Below are 21,206 nucleotides of genomic sequence, written 5' to 3'. Positions count from 1 at the left end.
ACAGATATTGAAATAGACCAGTAAGACAAAAGTGAAGTACTGTATACTACACTGTATAACCTTGACGACAGTACTGTTTCCCAGTTATCTTGACTTGTTCATATAACTGATACTGCGGCACATTATTTTCTGCCTGGTGGTTAAATTAGGCCTCACTTTCCAGTGCCTCTAGTTTGTAGTATGATAAAGGTGCCAAACTAGTGGGCACAGTCGGCGGTCAGTTCTGTAGACTAACTACGATGTAACTTAAAGAAAACCCTTGAAGACAGATGATCAGTAAAACTCAAACTCAAACGCACGGACAGAACAAAATGGACATCCTCAGCCAGTCCTCTCCATGCCTCCTGCTCCTCAGGCTTGTTGTTTGTTGTTGTGTGTGCCCTGCCATGCCGTGCTGTGCCTCGTCCTGTGTTTGGATGTGATGTGATGCGTGGCCAAGTGCCGGTCGAGGCAGCCATAGGTGATTCTTTCCCTGCCACTGCTCTTTCCCTGCTTCCACGCAAAGGAGCCAACGAGGTGGGCAGCCAGGCAGACGGGCGAAGGGAAGGCAAGGTACGAGAAGATATGGAAATGGGAGAAGAGCCAGTGAGGCGACAAACATGCAACCACGAATTATACCTTCTCTAAGTGCTCAATTTAACATAGCCCTTAATTTTTTTCTACCTTTCTGACTCAATCAACGCTCTCCTGTCTGCACTTTGTCTGTTCTGCTGACTTTCTTGTGACTGTTTCCACTTGTGCTGTCTGCATTCACACAACTCTGTGTGTATGTGTGAATGATCAAGCATGCATTCCTCAGTTGTACTCTTCCATACAGACACTCAAAACCCAGACACTGGCCATCTCACACACTTTGATTCATCCACTGTACAATACAGTATGCCCCCGATCTGTCTGCCCCCTCCCTTCTCTCTTCTCTGCTGCTCGCACGCCTCTGCCCCCCTCTTGCACTTGCACTCCATCCCTTGTGACCGCTACTACCCCTCCCTTTTCCCTTCGACAAACACACACACACACACACACACACACACACACACACACACACACACACACACACACACACACACACACACACACACACACACACACATACAGAAACAGAAGCATATTCATTGACACAGACACACACCAGTGCCGTGGTCGAGGAACTTGCACACACACACACACACAAATATTCACACACGTACCCACACATACAGTCATGCACTCACAATGAACACACACACGCAGTTGTCATGTGATGTGTGCTGTGCCATGGGGTCCAGATGAGTGGAATCTCAGTGTTGGCTCTCGCTACACTGAGCACCACAGGGGGTCTTAATCGTCACAAAGATCAACAAAGCCACAGTCACGAAGCGCCGTCTCGAAACAGGAGCGCACACATGCACGCTTGCGCCATATAAGCAAATGTGCCCTGGCATAATCATGTACACACACTGACAACACACACACAAAAAAAGCAACAAAACAAAACAGGAAAACAAAAAACAAAAAACAAAAGCACTCACACATGCACACAAAGTGACAAAAGCTCACAAAAACATTTTCATTTCGACACGCAAAGACAAGAGCACAGCTGGCCGATGTTTTCAAGAGGACACACACACACACACACACACACACACACACACACACACACACACACACACACACACACACACACACACACACACACACACACACATACACACACACACACACACAAACTTCACAAGCTCTTATACACTGTCGCAGTCCAAAAAAGAAAATCATTTTCAGGAAAATTAGGGGAAAAAAACATGGATAAGTCCTTTAACTACTAAATTCCTTCTTAAATGCTTGTGTGATCTATCGTGTCAGTGATTTCACAGACAGGCAGAGAGAGAAGCGGTATGAAGTGCCCGTTAAGCAGATATCGAGAGAAAGCAATTGTTAGATTGAAAGAGAGAGAATTTGAAAGAGAGAATTAAGAAGGATCCAGGTACGATGTGAGTCAGCTCTCCCGCCTTTGTTTTTTCCTTTCTAAATCCGCCACCCATCATCATATCACTTGATTAAACCTAATCCTAATGCCTCTAATCCTCCAGGCACCCAAAAAAAAATGCTCAAATGCCTTGTACCCCTTCCATAACATCTCAAAATAGATTTCGATGTGAGCTCAGCTGTGCCTCTGTATGTCTGCGATGGCGTTTGTGATTGAAAGTTGTAGTTTTTTTTTTTTCTGGCCTCACTTTTCAAAATTGCACAATGATATTCAGATTTTTCAAGTAGAGAGGATTAGAGAAAATAAATTGTTTAGTCTGTGTGTTTTTGTGGATCTGTTGTGGCCGGCTGTCTGCAATATTAAGTTTCTGCTTGCTATGCTGTGTGAATCCTACAAGCTGTCTCCCCTTCAGTACAAGCCTTGGCTATATGCTTATATGATAAATGCATTTTAGAGACAAAAAGCTGACATTTTGGCTCTTATACAAAAAACTGCACAGAGGCCAAAGATTTGTTTGAGGTAGTTCACAAAGAGCGAAAGAAGAGCAGTTTAATGCAACATTTTTTAATTTGCTCAATATACAGGCACTTAAAGGAACAAAGAACACAAGTGTTTTTTGTGTGTTTTTGTGCCTTTCAGTGCCTGCATTTATTATTCAGTGTGCTCATAATATAACTTTTCAGTAGTTCATTGGTAATTATTTGGATTTGAAAACGTAATATTTACTTAATACGACTTAAAACGGTGTGTGAGGCATTCACTACAGGGTGTTTGTGCGTGTGTGTACAGTGCATACTTGTGCGTGTAAGTGCCAGTGTGCCTGTTTGATCCGTTTTTGGTCTGCTGCTGTAGGTCACGGAATGCATGTTTGGGTGTAGGTGGGTGGACAGGGGGGGGGGGGGTATACAGTGTATTCAAGTCTGTGTGTGTGTGTGTGTGTGTGTGTGTGTGTGTGTGTGTGTGTGTGTGTGTGTCTAATGTCTAGTGTCTGTGTGTGTTCGTGACAGTGACCCACTTCTGGTGTTTGATGAGCCAGATGGGTCACGGCAGCTGTAGCGGAAGAGGCGGAGGTGGACGAGGGAGAGGAGCAGGAAGACGACGAGAAGAGCAAGGGAATTGTAGAGGAGGAGGAGGAGGAGGAGGAAGAGAGAGAAAAGGGATCTGTAGTGAGAGGATTTGGGAAAAAGATGAAGGAGGAGTGGAGAGGCGCTGTCCAGAGATCTTTTCCTGTGTCTGGTGTGTGTAGCGGTCCACCTTTACCCTCACTACTACATGAGACAATGAGCGCAGACATTAGCACACAGACACGCGCGCAGACAGTCAGGGAGTTAAAAGGCCTAAATTAATGATGTTTCTCAACCTGGCAAGACACCAGCCACCCACAGAACGCACCCACCCTGTTGGCCCCCACCTACACCCTGTGCACCACTCCACCCCTCTTAAATGTTTCACATCAGGCGAGAGGTAATAGCCCCATATTTAATTGATGGAGCATGGAGGCATTGCGGTGATAACATGAACTGTGGAGAGGGTCCAAGTCACAAAACACACACACACACACACACACACACACACACACACACACACACACACACACACACACACACACACTCCTGGAACCTGTTAGGTGTAAAAAGGTTCAGTTACAGTCAGCAGTGCATGATTCACTGTTGTTGCTCTGTGGTTATTGACTGAAGATTTAAACACACACAGAGCTTCGATGTCAACGATGTACCCCGAGGCGTTGCACACGTTCTGCATAGTTACACACTGTGTGTTGACTTTATGATGAGCTATTTTGTGATACATATTTATTAACTCTCCATATAGAACAGTGATCAGCCAGATGAATGGATTCAGCCAGTGTGCCGTGTGAATGTAGGCGCTATTTGGAACTGAAATGTTTAAAGCTGCTTTGGCAGTGGTCCATCATGCTAATGGCATCAATCAAGAGACAGAACGAAAGAGAGATAAGAGTGGCACGAGGGGAGCAGTAGAAGTGGTGTGTGCATGAGAGGACAAAGAGGTTTTGGTGTGTGGAAGAGAAGCATCAATTGGCTGCTGGCATGAAACATTTAAAGGACAACAAGAACCTTTTTCTCTCTTTCTCTCTTTCTCTCTCTCTTTTATTACTCTCTTTTTTCATTCAAACTGTCCTTCTGTCCTCCTCTCAGGTGTTTTATTGCGTGTGTGTGTGTGTGTGTGTGTGTGTGTGTGTGTGTGTGTGTGTGTGTGTGTGTGTGTGTGTGTGTGTGTGTGTGTGTGTGTGTGTGTGTGTGTGTGTGTGTGTGTGTGTGTGTGTGTGTGTGTGTGTGTGTGTGTGTGTGTGTGTGTGTGTGTGTGTGAGAGTGAGTGAAGCGGCTAGTTTTGTGATTTGAGTGCTAAGTGAACGTGTCAGTGCCCAGGGCAAGGGGTCTCCCCGCGGGGCCATACTCAGTCACGGGAGCACACAACCCACTGGTGGCGCAGACATTCTGCCCTCAGGGTGTGAGTGTGCGTGTGTGTTGAGAGTGAGAGATTATGTGAATTTCCTGTCTGTCTGAAGATGCTTATGAGTAAATTTGTGTTTCTGTGCGTCTGTCTGTGTCTGTTGCTTGTGCCCATCTACATGTTAGTGCTTGTTTCATGTGTGTCTGTTTGTCAGTCTGTGTATCTTTGGGTGTGTGCGTGTCTGTCTGTGCCTTTCATCAGCCAGCAAAATGTGCTTCTGACTGTGTTTGTACGAGTTGTATGAGAAAGTTTCCCTGTGTGTGTGTACATAAGTGTGTGTGTGTGTCAAGCTGTAGCTGAGGCACGATTCAGCCCTCGGGTCACTTTAATGTTGTGTATTGCCCCCTTGTTGTCTGTCTTCATAACTACATCACTCGCATAAAGAACTACCACCACCACACCCACCCTCCCGCAGATATTTCCATGCATGAAAAAAATACAAGCCCCACTAACAAACACAGTCACACACACACACACACTTACGCGCACACTTAATAGTTGCTGTATCTTTGCCTTCAGGAACCACCAGGACATCTGCACAGTAAACACTAAAACCCCCTGAGCTGCTCCACCAAATATTGATCACATTTACACACAATCACTCTCTCTGGCTCTTTCCATTTTTCTTTTCCCCTCTCTCTCTCTCTCTCTCTCTCTCTCTCTCTCTCTCTCTCTCTCTCTCTCTCTCTCCCTCTCTCTCACACACACACACAAACACACAAACACACTGACACTGCAAACAGATAATAGCCCATATTCTCCAGAGTGCATTCTGTGGCAACACAATGTAATACACTGTCGTGCTCTGGAGCTTTTTCTCCACCCACACTAATACACTTCCTCCTCTCTATCTCTCCCCATCCCATTTATTCCTCATACTCAAGACCTTCATCAGTGCAAATGTCTGACATGAGGGAATCAGACACCTTACTGTGAGACCAAACAGAGCATACATACATCAACAAGTATATCGACACAGTTGTAGTACCCAGTAACCGAGAAATAGTACAAATAAAACCATAGAAAGACCAGATATGATCAGAGTGTTATACATACATATCAGGTGTGTCAAATATGCATTTTGATATGAGCCTCATGACATATCTGATGTATTGATGTGTTTGAGGGTCGTATTTTCTGCACTTCATCTCAGTTTTCTTTTGTGATTTGTAATATGTGGCTGCTACTGCACTGTTTTTGAGTTTCTCGTGTACAGTATTTAGATTTTCTCAAGTGTTCAAGCGTCACAGATGGGCTTTGTTTAGTCTGTTATGAAATGTTGCATCCTTAGTGTCTAAGGCTGCAACTAACAATTATTTTCTTTTACAATCAATTTTTATTGATATATATCTATATATCTTCTTCTTCTTCTTCTTCTTCTTCTTCTTCTTCTTCTTCTTCTTCTTCTTCTTCTTCTTCTTCTTCTTCTTCTTCTTCTTCTTCTTCTTCTTCTTCTTCTTCTTCTTCTTCTTCTTCTTCTTCTTCTTCTTCTTCTTCTTCTTCTTCTTCTGTCATGTCTGCTAGAAGACAGACTCCTGCTGTGCCAAAGACATGAGGCAGACCTAATCCCACCTTGACTTGACATGAATAGACAAGATGCTAACACAGAGCAGGGTGTCTGCCAGAAAAGTGGTTAGGCCTGGTGTGTGGCGGTGGTGGGAGTGTGGGGATTCACAGCTATACTGCTAACTTCATACTCTCTGCTCTTGTCACACACACACACAGCCAGCCCCCCCTCCTTTTCTCTCTCTCTCTCGACTGCACACTCACAATGCATTGAGCTTTCCTTAAAGGAGCTATGCTACTTGTGTGACACATTTTTGTTTAGAAAACATCTTAAAATACATTTAAAAAACAATTTGCTGGTGCTTAGCTCCTGGTGGGGAGTCATCTCAGGCCCAGTGGGCTGTCAGGATCACAATACACTGGCAGAAACCCTGCAGAGTAGAAAGGCACTTTGCTAGATGGGAACACAGAGAGAAAGTTAGATGAGGCCAAATCTGTCTGGTCTACTTCCTTGTCAGTCTTTCTGACTTCTCTCTTACGGTAAAGAAGAAGGAATCAAGAGAGGCAGAGTGAGACAGAAAGAGAGATATGACAAGGACAATGACTGCTCAATAAAACCCATTTCAGTGTCTTTCAGGAAAAAACGTTCAAGTAACGGCTGCCATTCTTTTGATCTCTTTTCCTCTTCCTGGCTGTCTGGTCACGTTAATGTTCTCAGCATTAGTTCAAACTTGTTTTTGTCGCACATCACCACAAAGGCAAAGACAATGAAACACTGTCATTAGAAAACAGAAACGTCTGGTTTGAATGTGGAACCGGACAAACAGCCCCAGGATCACATTAATTAACTGTTTTCTTGCTCTTGACAGCGAAAATGTGCACACCAAACTTCATCTCACTCCAAACGTTAGTTAAAAAAAAAAGTTGGTCAAACTCAAACATGTTTGGCTGAAGCAATCACATCTGTTCTTTGACCGAGAATTAAATGATCAGTTCTGTGGACTGTTGTTTTCCCAAGCACGGCAGCTTTGTTTGTGAGTTTATTTCACCTTGTTTACATCATCTAGCAGACGTCTATTTGGAGCTTTCTGACACGGGAGCTGTCAACATGTTATCCAAATATCAGTTGCCTCCCTGCCACACATCATCATGAAGATGAAAGCTCGGCGGATGTGATCTTATCCCGTGTAAGCCAAAAAGAAGTGACAACAGCTTGGAGAGAGAATATACTGACACGCACGAAGAACGAAAGATCATTTTGGGAGATGTTCTTTTTCCAACAGACATCTGTAAAAACAATATCTGAAGGAGGAATTACAGCATTCATGTTGCTCTGCTTTGAACTACTGACAGATAAAAGGATGTTTTTTGACACCAGCGGTTGAAACAGATTTTGATGGATAATGGGACCCGCAGTTGTCAGTCTAAATGTTTTTATAGACAGCTTTAAAACTTCAGCTTGACAGGACCTATACAACAAACCAAACCAAACTAAATGCTATTTCTAGACTCCTTTTCAATTAGATTCCTCTATAGAAAGCAAGATATACACATTTAGGAACATTCATACATACGATTCATAGATTATATTCAGCACATATCAAAATACTAACTCTTCACTCTTGAACAGACACTCTTCATTAGATGCTGGAAAAGTTCTTAACAATGTTTCTCATATTTGAATGTACATTACTTATTGCCACACGTGATTACACTGATTCATCCGAATGGCGATATCCAATAAGCAAATCTAACAAGACACACAAAACATATAACATTATTACAAATGTAGACACTGCTACACTCATTTGCACTGTTTTTGCACTCGCTTTTGTTACAGACATGACAGTAATCGCTTTACTGTCAGTTGAGTGACTCATCATAACTTCTTTAGCTACCTCCGTCAACTCTTCAAAACAACAGAGATTTAATAGCCTGCTGACTAATAGAGTGCAGTAAAGGTTTGTATCATTAAACTCAATCTGTAGCCTGTCATGCACTGGAAAAGGGAAATTCACACTGATATGAATCAAACTAATAAAACTCAAAGTACTGAATAAAAGGAAACATATTATGTGATCCTACAATAATAAGGTCACAGTCCACATAGTATAATCAGAGTAGTCTTTTGTGCAGCATTAGCCCATGACACTGTCCATTTCTATTCATCATCAGATAGCTAAATTATACCAACGTTATTATTCCCCAAGCATTAAACAAGAGAACTGATTGTTTTAAAGGCCCCTTGCCGTCAAAAAGTCTCCATGGCACTAAGAATGCACTTTACAAGAAGTCATTTTAGGGATTTTTAAGAACGTAATTAAACGTTTTTGTGAGAAAAAACCCACAACTATGTAAATTATTTTTTATGTGTCCCCAAACATAACTGAAGGGGATCTTTAAATTACACAACAGAAGTTTCTTGCCAAATGATCATTCTACCTAATTAAATTATTAATATAATAATTAGTATTATTTCTAACAAATTGTGTTTATTTTCCCCTCAGATGGAGCGCAGTGAGACGGTGTGTAGCTACTGTGGTGTGAGCTACCTCATTTTTCACGAGTTCCATCAGCTCCAAACCCGCCTGGCTGATTTGGAGGCTGAGCTCCAAGAACTGGCAGAGACCTCCCAGAGAGAGAAGGCCCAGCGAGAAGCCCTGGAGATGGGCAGGCTGGAGTGGGAGAGGACCCTTCACCAGGATGTGCAGAGAAAGGCAGAAGAGAAAGAGAAACACATGAAAGAAGAGCAATTAGAGGCAGAAAGAGTTCTGAGAAAGGGGTTTGAACAAACGATTGAGAGGAGGAGGAAAGAGATGGAAGAGGAGTATCAGAAAATCAGTGAAGAAAAAGCAAAACAACTCAGACAAGAGCTTGGAGACTTGGAGGCAGAGAGACTGAGGAGGCAGCAAGAAGAGCTGGAGAGGAGGATCGGAGAGAGAGAGAAAGTTCTGATTGACGCACTTCAAAAGGCCAATAAAAACTCAGATGAGCTGAGAAAATACCTCCAACAGCTGGAAGAGAGGTGAGGTTTGTATGTGTTTGCCTGTGCTTCCCATCCCTGGTGTGAAATGATCTCTAATGCCAGGCTTCATGTGGGCAATTATCCTGTGAGTCATGCTGTTAACACAAAAACACACAAACACACTCTCAGACAAATAAGACATGTATCCCCCTCGCTGGTGTGTGTGTGTGTGTGTTTCTGAATCTCTGACACAAACTTTTTTGTATTATTATATATTTTACTGTCATCTTCACCACTTTCATTACCTAGTACCTAGAAAAAGGAAAATACACATAGAGGCACCTCTTAAAAAGTTTGGCAACCTTTACAGATTTAACCTGAAACTAGATTATTTCACAATATTACCTTGGTCTGTTAACTAGCTGGAATTGTCAGAAAACTTAATATGGTGGGAAACAGACATTTTGTTCAAAGCAACACAATGTTTGACATTTTCAGTGAAAAAGGACTTCCTGTATATCTTTAATCAAAATGTAACAAAAGTAGACTCAGAGGCAATTTGAGATCTGTGTCCAGAAATGACCCATGAGGGTGCAGACTGTTTTAGCATCTGGATGTGTGGAGGTGTTCAGCTGGAACATAAAACCTCATTTCCTAACACAGGATATGAGTGTGTGCATGTTTAGAAAAAGAAAAGAAAAAAATATATATATAAATATTTTTTTAACATATTGTTTCTAACATTCAGAAAATGTAACGAGAATGATAATAAGTCAGTGTAGCATTGTTTCAAAAACTGGGAAAGGACTTGTAACCAGTTGTGATACCTGACCTCACTGATTGATGATTCCTATAATGCCTTATAACTTGAGACCTTATATAACATCAACTCAAATCATCAGAGTCATGAATGTTTGATTCCATCATTTATTGCTATTTCTCACCCCACCTACACACACGTCTCTCGGCTGAATGCAACAGGTTGAGTCTTGGTAGCTGAGGACTGTAAGAAGCTATTTTAGGGAGTTAAGTATACACCAAAAATGGTCTCATAAATAAGTGTTATAACACATGTACCAGTACTTCTTAAGAGCTTATTTAATCAGTATATCCTACTTAAATGTTTAATTATAATTGTAATTATAAAAAATATACTGTATACAAACAAATTTTCTTCATTTACAGTTCATTTATTCACTTAATTTACTTGCTAGTATGTGTTTGTATGTTTTTGTGTCTGTGTTGTCTTGTGCAGTAGTATCACGTAGATGACAGTAAATATATAATATTACATTTTACTTTTTCTACCCACTAAGCCTAGATTCAGGCTAAATTCAAGTCATGCACATATAATAATAATCATCAAATGTATGTGTGTGTGCGTATGTGTAGTAAACACATGGTGAACACGCATGCAGGTGGTGAAGATTTCTGTCGTGTGACTTACATCAGCTTAAAAGTGTTGGTAATCAAATAGAAGGTGCCTGTAAACAAACAGCCATCAAAGCCTAAGCCACGTTTCTGGGAAATATGTAGGAAATGCTTGCATGCCATGACTCATGTGATTGCTATTGGTAGGCAAAAACATTGAAAGACCGCCCTGTTGAAATGCAAAACAATGACGCTGTTCTGAAACTCGTGTCACAAAACTGTACGTAACCATGCACACACACCTGCATCTTCACCCACAAATGCCCAGTGTACACAACAAATAGACAATATGTATGATATTGTGGAGAAACAGATCAAAAGGGTTGCTGAGGTTTTATTTTATTACAAACACACACACACACACACACACACACACACACACACACACACACACACACACACACACACACACACACACACACACACACACACACACACACACACACACACACGCACACACGCACACACACACATGCACACACGCACATGCACACACACAATGAAAGGTTTCAGTTGTTAGCTCAGTTGGAAACCATTGAGAAAACACCCTTGGTATACTCACGCAGGTGTTTTCACTTATTTCGCCTAATTAGATCTTTCTGATAAACTGTGTGGCTGTGTACAGGCTGGCCTTGATTGACATTTTCATTACTCTGTGTTGGAGCCGTTAGGGTGGGACAATGTACACTTTTCCATTTTATTTGTAAATTTTTAGCATTAACAACATTATTAGCAATTTGGTGACCTCATTATAATTCCTATCCTAGCTCCTCCCTCTGTCGTCATGAGCAGAGATTAGACACAATACTTGAAACAGCATTTGATGCACTGCTCACATAAGAAACATCATTTGGGTCATATGTACCATCCTCTACCCCCTTTTTTTCCTTTTTTTTCCAATCCATCCTTCCTCCTGTATTGTCATTAGAGCTAGACCAGTAGACCATTTTCACAGCAGACATTTTGACTTGTCAAAGCAGGAAAAGCACAGGTGTAATAACAACATTAACAATGGCTCCATTCTATGAAATGTCTCAATAGTTAATGTCAGTGAGTGAGCATCCACAATACCAAAGATCACTTGAATGCAATACAGCCATTATATTAAATTAAAATAAGTTATTAACCACACCTGTGCTTTAATGAATGAAAGTGCCATGAAAAGGGTCTTTTAATTGGGAGTAATTCAATTAATAAAAGAACAATTAGCCATCTAGCTGAAAACTAATGCAATGCAGTCTGTATAGGTATATCCTAGGGGAGCAGAGGGGCAGGTGTGTACAAGTGGAGGTAAGGTGCCAAGGAAACGAAGGGCAGGTGAGGGAACAGCTGAGATGACGGTAGAGGTTAGTGGAAAGCAATAAGGTAACACAAAGAATAGTGAGAGCTAAAATTAATAACAGGTAGAAGCCACAAACGTTGGTATTGATGCATATTTTGGGCAATTTGTAACAAGAAATAACAGCACAGACATGCCAAAGCCCGTCCTCAAAAGCCCTCATGTCCTCATTTAGCTTTAGATTTAGCAGTGTGTGTGAGTGTGTGTGTGTGTGTGAGTAGGCAGCAGCCGGTGTGCTCATATGGCTAGCTGGGTATCTGGTTTGTTTGTTATGTTGTCGTGTGTGTTAGACCGACTGAGCCAATCCACTATCTGCACTAATGTAAGCTGATTATCTCTGTCATACAAGGCTTCCTCACTGAGTCAAAAACACATGCAAACACAAACATGGCACACAGTTGTACTCTGGAGCCGTGGGGTCAAACTCAGGTCACTGAGTCAAAGTTCAGGCGGAGAGATAATGATGCTTGGTGCAGTGATGTGTGAGAGGCCAACATGAAGCGACAGCAGAGGATTCTCCAGCTCTTTTCTTTTCTTTCTTTTCTCTGTTCTTATTTTTCTGTGCCTTTGATTCTCTGTTTTATCTTTTATCTTAGGTGTTTTTATCATTCGTCTTTAAATATGTCTGTTTGTTTGTATCTACACATGCAAGATTTCTTTTATTTTTCCTCTCACTTAAATACCATGATTCATTCGTCTACCGTCTTCCGCTGTTTACACTCTAAATTGCTTTGTTGCTCACTGACTTTCACTCTCCTCTCTCTTTCTCTCTGTCAGCCTCTAAACGCTTAACACCAGCAATTTACCCATACTTTTCTGTAATTGTCACTCACGCAGGTGGTAATGAATAGATTCAAAGATAAACGAGGGAGAAAGACAAAGATATCATGCAAGGAGGAGTTAATGAGGATGTTCTGAGTGGCTGGCTGCACAGCAGGAGTGTGACTCTTGTTATGTGAGATATGTTTATGATAGACAGCCCTCCCCCTCCCCCTCTGAGACACTCTTTACTGATTTTGTTGTGCAATTATCTCATAAAACCATGAAAGTGCACTATGTTGTTAGAGACCTGGATGTTTCTAGCTTGCAGAGCACTTGACCTACCCTATAAAACTGCAATAAAACCTACACCAGTTTTCCTTTTCTTCTCTTGACATGCCATTACTATGTCCCCATATGTGACTTGCATTAGTCTAACAGGATGAGATAAGTGATTGTGGTGTGTGTGTGTGTTCTGTTATGTGTGTGTTGTTTTTGAGTGTCTGTGACTGTGTGTGTGTGTGTGGCAGAGAGCTTGAACTGGCGGCACAATTGCAGCACACTCCAAAAAAAAAAAAAAAACCTGATTAAATTGCCACCTGTCAGACGATGTGTGTGTGCATGTATCACAGGTGGATGACCGAGGAAAGCAAAGTGAGATGGGTAGTTAGTAATTAAACCTGATTTTAAAATGTCACCTGCTCGACAAGTTCAAACACAGATGAGCTGGAGATAATTTCATCTGCCAAAGAGAAAGAAAAAGGGAGGGAGGGAGAGAGGTCATACAGAAGTTACCTTATTCCCCAGTTTCTGGTGTGTGAATACATGTCAACATCTCTTTGTTAATTAAAGACTGTGAATCTTGCTTTCTTCTGAAAGCTCCCGAATATCCAACTTGACAAATCTGCCTTAAAGGATAAGGCTGGCGATTTTCTATATTTTTCTTTCTGTCAACAAATCTCATGTGCAGAAACCAAACACCAAACCAACCTTACCTTACCTCAGTATGTTTGTATTGTTTATATATTTGAATTGTTTAGAAGCTGCTCCAAAGACTAATAACAGCAATTCGATAGTAAGTCTCAGGAGTGAGTTTTCTGTGCATGCGTGGTGCTGTTCATAGACCTTCGATTCGCTTGTTGTGCTCCATATCACAACCTCTTGACTTTGAACTATATTATACATTTCTCAAAGACTGTCAGTACATAGTAAAGAGGTTGTGATATGTAGCGCAACAAAATCTAGCGAGTTCATTGTTGGCGTGTTCTTTTTCTAAACATGCACACACACATATCCTGTGTTATGAAATGATGTTTTATGTTCCAGCTGAACACCTCCACACATCCAGATGCTAAAACAGTCTGCACCCTCATGGGTCATTTCTGGACACAGATCTCAAATTGCCTCTGAGTCTACTTTTGTTACATTTTGATTAAAGATATTGGTTTGGCTCTGCACATTATTGACGGAAAGAAAATATTAAAAAATTGCCAGCCTTATCCTTTAAATCATGCAACTGTACCTCAACAGCTCATATCATAACTATTCATTCAGTTCTTAGTGTCAGCGTCTTTCTGGTTATTCCATTTTTCCTATACTAGCTGACATGAAATAACAATTACAATTTCCCAATTGAAACACATTCCTGAAGACCTCGGCCCATTTTTCTGTTGCAGATGGCCATGGTGAGGTTTTGTTTCCAGTTGGCAACCTGTACTTCCTCTACTTTGTTTATTACAGCCATGCGTAACATAGCCTATACACAAAACTATGCTTTGCAAAGCCTAATATATTTGCAGATGGAAATGTGCCTAATTAGCATTTTCTTTTTTTTCTGTTTTGCAATATTTCGTAAGTTTGGTTAAAATTTGCTTGACATTAGTCTGAAAGTGGTTAGAGAAGTAGAGAGAGAGAGATGAAGAAGTTCCCAGACGAGATAAGGAAAGTAGATGTTTGAGTTAAAAGGGGAGCAAAAATGATCAAGGTGTAAAAACTACCCCTTGGTAAGCGAAACTGGTAAACAGGTATGGACAGACAGAACTCGTCTGACTGAAGACAGGTTGAAACTTATCATGTATCTTGTGTGGATATTTATGGTGTTGAGAGAAGCGTCTGGGAATTTAATACGCTCTGCTAGCTTCCCCTTGGCTGGCTGGTCTCAGTCTTGATCCAAACAGTGTGTCTGGGTGTAAGTCTGTTTGCATTTGGATCTGACTTCGTGTCTTTCTGTTTGTAATATGTGTGTATGTGTGTGCACAGGCCTGCACACACATACACACACCTGCAACGGACAACATAATCACCCTCTTGCATAGTAACAAAAATCAGGCTTAGCAGTTATGAAAAATTAATCATAAAAAAATGTGTGTGAGCATGCACACACACACACACACACACACACACACACACACACACACACACACACACACACACACACACACACACACACACACACACATGCAGAGACACATACACCTGGGGCTTTATTGCCACGGTGATAAGACAACTTGCAGGTGGGAGAGTGTGTGCGAAGGAATGACAAATGATGGATGACAAATATAGAAGCATCCATTTGTAATACTTAACGGCAAATTAGTTACGTCCCCAGTGTGGTTTTATTGCAATTTCTGGTTTCCACTGGCAACCGCTGAAACAATACACAAACTTCACACAGTTTCCTACTGTGTTTGTGTGTATGTGTTAGGTTACGTGTCAAGTCTACAATGTACAGAGTCAAACAGACTTCAGAGCCAGCATGTGAGGTATCAGCACAGATCCAACTTTGAGTTCACATTACCACATCAAACACACATGCGCACACACACACACACACACACGCATTACTGTGTCGGTGTTGTGTATATTTTAGTTGCATTGGAGGAGAGCTCTCCCTGTTAGAAGATGACCTCTATTCAACTCTAATGGTGTCTAAACTTTACTGTGGGGCTCATGACAACAAGATAAACAAAAACAACACTATCAATGTGTGTGCGCATGCAACAAGAACACATGCATGAACACACACAAACATGACAGAGCTTATTTGGTAATCAACAATAACATGTTGGAGCAGTAGCATAGCAACCCAAACATACAAATGAAACACAAAGACGAGCTGCTTTACTGAATTTGAATTAACATTGACTAGCTGGAGGACAAATACATTTTCATATCCTTCGACTTAATTCAGTTCACCACAATATGATATCATTATTTATGCTTGTACTCTGTCTCTGTGTGTGTGTGTGTGTGTGTGTGTGTGTGTGTGTGTGTGTGTGTGTGTGTGTGTGTGTGTGTGTGTGTGTGTGTGTGTGTGTGTGTGTGTGTGTGTGTGTGTGTGTGTGTGTGTGTGTGTGCTGATGATCATAATCACTGCTATGGTATCACTGACATAGTTACCAGATAACTTGACAACAAAATATATCCAGACAGGTGTCAGACTTCTCACAGATGCATAAAAGGTTTTCGTGAAGGATTATGATTAATTAACGAGGCCTTGACTGATCTAATTAAACTGCTTGAAGTTTTCATCAAAACATTTAACCAGCCTTTGACAAGCCCACGTGTCTTTTCAGATTTTTCATTTGAGAAAGGGTGAGGATTTGAGTTAGGTTGAAGGAGTTTTGTGCTGCTTTTGCTCCCTTTCGGTCAGAGTAAAATGGCCTTTAGCTTTGAATGTACTGCCATCGTGCTGATCAAAACAGCCTTTTAACTCCACACATGCGCACAAACAGTGGGCGAACAGATGACACTTTGAAATGGGGAAGCTTTCATGTCACTTCTAATGATGACAGAAAATGCCAGCACACACACACACACACACACACACACGCACACACACACACATAAATATGCAAATGCAATGCAGTCAGTGAATGCAAATATACATTTACTGACTTGCACACACAAGCTATCACATTAGTTATTCACCCTGACTAATGTCAAACAGCCTGGAGCACTAAATGCTGATGGTCAATCCCTTATTTCTGAAATCTCTTGTGGCTCAACAAGGAATTGCAACACTTTTTTTTGGTTGTTTGTTTGCTCTGAGTGCACCTCTGGTGATACTGAATGATAAATGCACCGTCTACACAAATAATAGACTTTAAAAAAAAGAAAGTAAAATACCAAAGGCAATAAGCTTTAATGGCCTTTAGCCATTGATTGTAGATGTTGATTAAATTCTCTAATCTGATATGAAGCAGAAGGATGGTCTGTTTAAAATAATTACAACCGGCCTTTCTTTGGCCCTGATCTAAAACTACAACAAACAGACATAATGTCAAAGAACATTTTGTACACAGTGCTGAGCTGAAAATAAGCCCACTGGGGGAATTGAAGTTAGGCTTTGTAATTTTGACCTTCAGCCCAAATCTCGGAAAATATGACGGTGCACAAAACTCACAAGCTCTTACACACCCAAAAAAAGAAACAATTTGACTCGGTAGGTCACGATAACACTGCGGCTGGCAGTTCAGTGTTGTTGATGTCTGTGCATGACTGTGTATGGCGTGTGTTGTGTGTGTGTGTGTGTGTGTGTGTGACATGTCCTGATGAGGCAGTTGATTTGGGCTGCTGGTAGGGGGTACTTTAATCTGGCACACACTCACTGGCTTTGCACTACCTAGTTATTCCACTGACAGCCACAGCCCTGGAAACAGGAGCTCAAGCTCACGCACAGTGAACACACACAGATTCGTATACAAATACACACACACGCACGCACACACATTCATGCACACCCCTCTCTCGAGGCAGTGTTCTTTCTGATCTCGCCTTAGGACTGGTGGGGACAGATGGGTGAACAGTGGGAGTCTGGACTGCCATCACTCGTAAAGCAAAGGCACGCATGCACAAATGCACACACACAGAGACACAGGCATCAACAGGATCACAGGCTCACCCAGACTCGGTCAGAAAGTGGCAAACATACAAACAGACATGCTAAAATGCTCACGGAAAATGTGTAACTCACTCAGTCGTTCCCCACACACACACACACACACACACACACACACACACACACACACACACACACACACACACACACACACACATACGCACAAGGACTCACACGTCAGCTAAGCCACAATCACACAGTCACACGCATACTTATTTACTTGTAAACACACACACACACACACACACACACACACACACACACACACACACACACACACACACACACACACACACACACACACACACAGGATTACTAGAAACATGCATACTAGCTCGACCCATTCTTACCCCACACTGCTCTCAACCTCGCTTCATGCACTTCCTACTGTAAGAGTGTATCACTTAATCTGTTTTTCAAGACTTCAGGCCAAAAAGACAGCTTATGTTACACGACCAGCATTCACAGAGGAAAGCAGAGAACCGAAAGGAGGAAAAACATTAAAGGCATTTGAACACAAATTCTCAACAAAGGCATAAAGTGCTATATTTAATTTCAGTCTTTAAAATGTTCATACACACACATACACATGTAAACTGTGATATTTCACACATTTTAATCCAACACAGCATGATCATACTGTACAAATAACTGATTTGTGCACTGGTTTTTGCTTTTGACCCTCTGAAACCATCAATATCATCTAAACTCAAAGGCCAATAAGGAGTTTTGAACCATATCTCACTGTCTTCGTTAGGTGAACTAAGGTGGCTCAGATGTAATCACCTGACCTAAAGTGAACTTGATTACAAGTGTTCACTGTATGCTGTATATAATGATTGAAAGCTCTCAATCATTAGTTAGTGGATTTTTAAGCTTAGATTCACTTCACCAGACTGCTGATATATATTGTGGTCATTAAAGTAGTATTATCAAAACTTTGATGGCAGTTATTTCCCGACTGGACTAAAAACTGACAGTAGTAAGGAAGAACACACATAATAATCACATCTTTCTGTTGACTTTGTGTGTGTCCTTCACCTAACCTGCCGACACAACTGATATGTTAACCTCAATACAGTGAGCAGGACAAGGCTAACTGTAAATACCTGTATCTCATAATCACTGTCTATAGAATTTCATTATCTGTTTGGCATTTAGCGTTGCATCAGATACGTTTGCTTACTCTATACATGCAACTATCTTCAATCTTTCTGTTGCTTTGAATTGTTCTGCGTGGACACTCAAAGATGACCGCCTTGCTCAGGTTTTAGTCCATGTACCATATTACAAACTACAGGTATTATGAGCAGCATCTTTAAATAACAAATTAAGTAGCTTAGTTAACATATTTTACATGTTTTATATCTTAATTTATAATGTTTCTGATATTTTAAAATGCTCAGTTGTGTTGATCATGGTTCCTTTTGTATCTCAGCCATAAGTTTAGTGTTGTTTTAATATGGCATCACTCTGATATTTTCCAAACAGTTTAGTTTATATATGAGCGTATCTTTCTAGTTTTACTGCACTTTACTTTGCTTACTCAGTCCAAACATAAGTTGATCTAATAAAGAGGAAGACATTTATTGGCTAGTTGACTGTCAGTAAACACTTACCAAAGTTAGACATTGTCAGCAGATCAATATCAATAACACACCCACATCAGGATCACCACACCCCGAGCATTCATAACAGTCTTTTACTGGCAGAGGAAGACCAGATGGCAATGCCGTTATTGGCTGATTTTACCTTATTGGACTTTATGTACTGGCTTACTTTTATTTTTGAATGAGGCTGGATGGAGGAATAGTGGTGTTGTTTTGTACTATATTTTAATAGCACGGGGGTTCTGAATAACTTGCTGTATGTTTGCTTCCAATCAGCAGAAAATCCCCTTAATCCCATTCAAATTGCACGTCTTGATTAAACTTTGTTGGTCCTGATTATTACCTGTCTGGTTTGAGTCTGTATTTGTCTAGTCTGCTCTGCGTAATACTTAGTGCTCACTATGTTTATGTCTCTCTCCGTCTCACTGTCAGTGCTTGTTTGTGGTATTTTAGGAAAGAACAGGACGTGTCGTCTCTGTTTTCTGAGTGTCCAGGTAGCACAATCTTACTGTTTATGTGTCTCGTTTTATTGCTCTTTTCTGGGATCTGTCTGTAAGATTTGATTGCTCCTGTCCTCCTCCGAGCATTTCAATTATTTTCTTCTCTTCCTATCTCTATTGCGCACTTCAATCGTATTAAATCTTTTCTTTTATACTTGGCTGTCTCTGCTCAAATAATAATTCATCATGTATTGGATTACAAGAAACAAGATAAGATGAGCTGGAGAGGGAAGCCCATCTCTTTATATCAATTACCTCTGAGGTTCATTTTAATTTTTCATCTCATTCCATTTCATCACGATCATCCTCTCCTCCATATCATTAAAGTTGCATCATCTATAAGCTCATTTTACCCCATGGGAGTACAGAGGCATTATGTTTGGCTTAGGTTTTCTAATGAATGAATATTGCTTACAACTCCTCACCCTCATTTTTCTACACTCCTTTCCTTTTCCCTTGACAGACTGGCAATAGCGGCTTCCACGAAAGAAGAGGCAGAGCGGTTACTCAGAAAAGAGAAGCGGCAAGGTGAAATTGTCAGGTAAGGAAATAACATGAAAAAATACAAATGACATGAAAGAGTAGCAGAGCCAAAGCAGGATGGAGATGAAACACTACACAAAAGATGGAAAAAAAAACAAAGCATGGGTCTGTGTCACCCTGATTGGCTGTCTGCTCCTTGACCAGATGCACGGCAGGAAGGCCAGGGCAGATGGGAAACAACTGTGTGAGATGATAGAGAGAAGACAATAAGAGAGATGTTGGAAAAAGAGAGTAGAGGAGAAAGTTAATTCAGCTGACCCATTGTTTTGTTTTTTTCCTCTGGAAATAAAGAGAGATTTAGAAAAAAAAGCGGTGAGTAGTTAATGACAGGAGAGAGGTGGAGGTGAAGAGAGTGGGAGGGATGATACACGAAGGGGGAAAAGAGGACTTTTTAATCGGGCTGCTGACATTGAAAGCTGCAAAATGAGTAAACCATCAATTGAGCAGACTCACGCAGTCTGTTCCTCTCTCTGTTTTTCACTGTCTAAGTCTTATCACTGGTGACAGATCTGATCTCGTATCTGTTCCTCCATTTGGTGCTGTCAGCCTTATGATTTATGTCATCTGACATTATAAAACTGGCTCTCGTGACAAGCAGTGCTCTCCTCCACTCCACACAGAGCAGCTCAGTCTCCCCTCTCATCCCGTCTCGTCTGAGACTCCGTTCATTTTTGATCACCTTAAGCTACAAACCCTGAATAAGAAAAACAACAACCACTCAGCCCCCCCAAGCTCCCAAAAACTCACTTTCACTTTGCACGCATCGGCCAACCATGTTCATGATGTTTGTCTGTCAGTTTACAGGCTTATTTGTGTGTTTGCGCAGGTGTGTGTGTGTGCCCCCACATGCCTGCAACATATCCATGTGGGTCACATATGTCTGTGTGCACCAACCTTTGTGTGTGTATGTGTAAGAAAATATGGAAGGGTTCAGTGTGCTCTCATCCACATGTTCCTTCAAATGTGTTCCTCGAGTAACAGAATGTTCTATTCCAGCACTCTAGTTTTCCTCGCTTTGCATGGGTTTGTGACTTGAATAAGCGTGTGTGTGTGTGTGTGTGTGTGTGTGCACGTATGTGTGTGTGAGTGTGCAATCCGTGCTAGTGATCTTTCATGTTGTTTAAAGTGCTTTTCGTCTGAACATATATCTTTGAGAGTGAGAGAGGGGGGAAAGAGAGAGTGCTGTAAAACATGACTGTG

The 21,206-nt window shown here is 41.3% G+C and overlaps 1 protein-coding gene across 1 annotated transcript in view; it reads left to right on the top strand.

Moving 5' to 3' along the window:
- The first annotated feature begins 426 nt into the window (after window positions 1-426).
- lekr1 (leucine, glutamate and lysine rich 1) overlaps window positions 427-21,206 on the top strand; it is a 66,078-nt gene continuing 45,298 nt past the window's right edge. The window contains exons 1-6 of the mRNA XM_062419222.1: window positions 427-552; window positions 2,816-2,841; window positions 3,000-3,199; window positions 4,369-4,448; window positions 8,467-8,984; window positions 19,927-20,004. Coding sequence (XP_062275206.1) covers window positions 427-552; window positions 2,816-2,841; window positions 3,000-3,199; window positions 4,369-4,448; window positions 8,467-8,984; window positions 19,927-20,004 — 1,028 coding nt within the window. The remainder of the gene's footprint in view (window positions 553-2,815; window positions 2,842-2,999; window positions 3,200-4,368; window positions 4,449-8,466; window positions 8,985-19,926; window positions 20,005-21,206) is intronic.

This window comes from Scomber scombrus, chromosome 5 (genome assembly GCF_963691925.1).
Source record: "Scomber scombrus chromosome 5, fScoSco1.1, whole genome shotgun sequence".
In the NCBI taxonomy this organism is placed as follows: domain Eukaryota; kingdom Metazoa; phylum Chordata; class Actinopteri; order Scombriformes; family Scombridae; genus Scomber; species Scomber scombrus.
The sequence above is the reverse complement of the archived record's forward strand: the minus strand, read 5'-3'. Positions and strand labels throughout refer to the sequence as shown.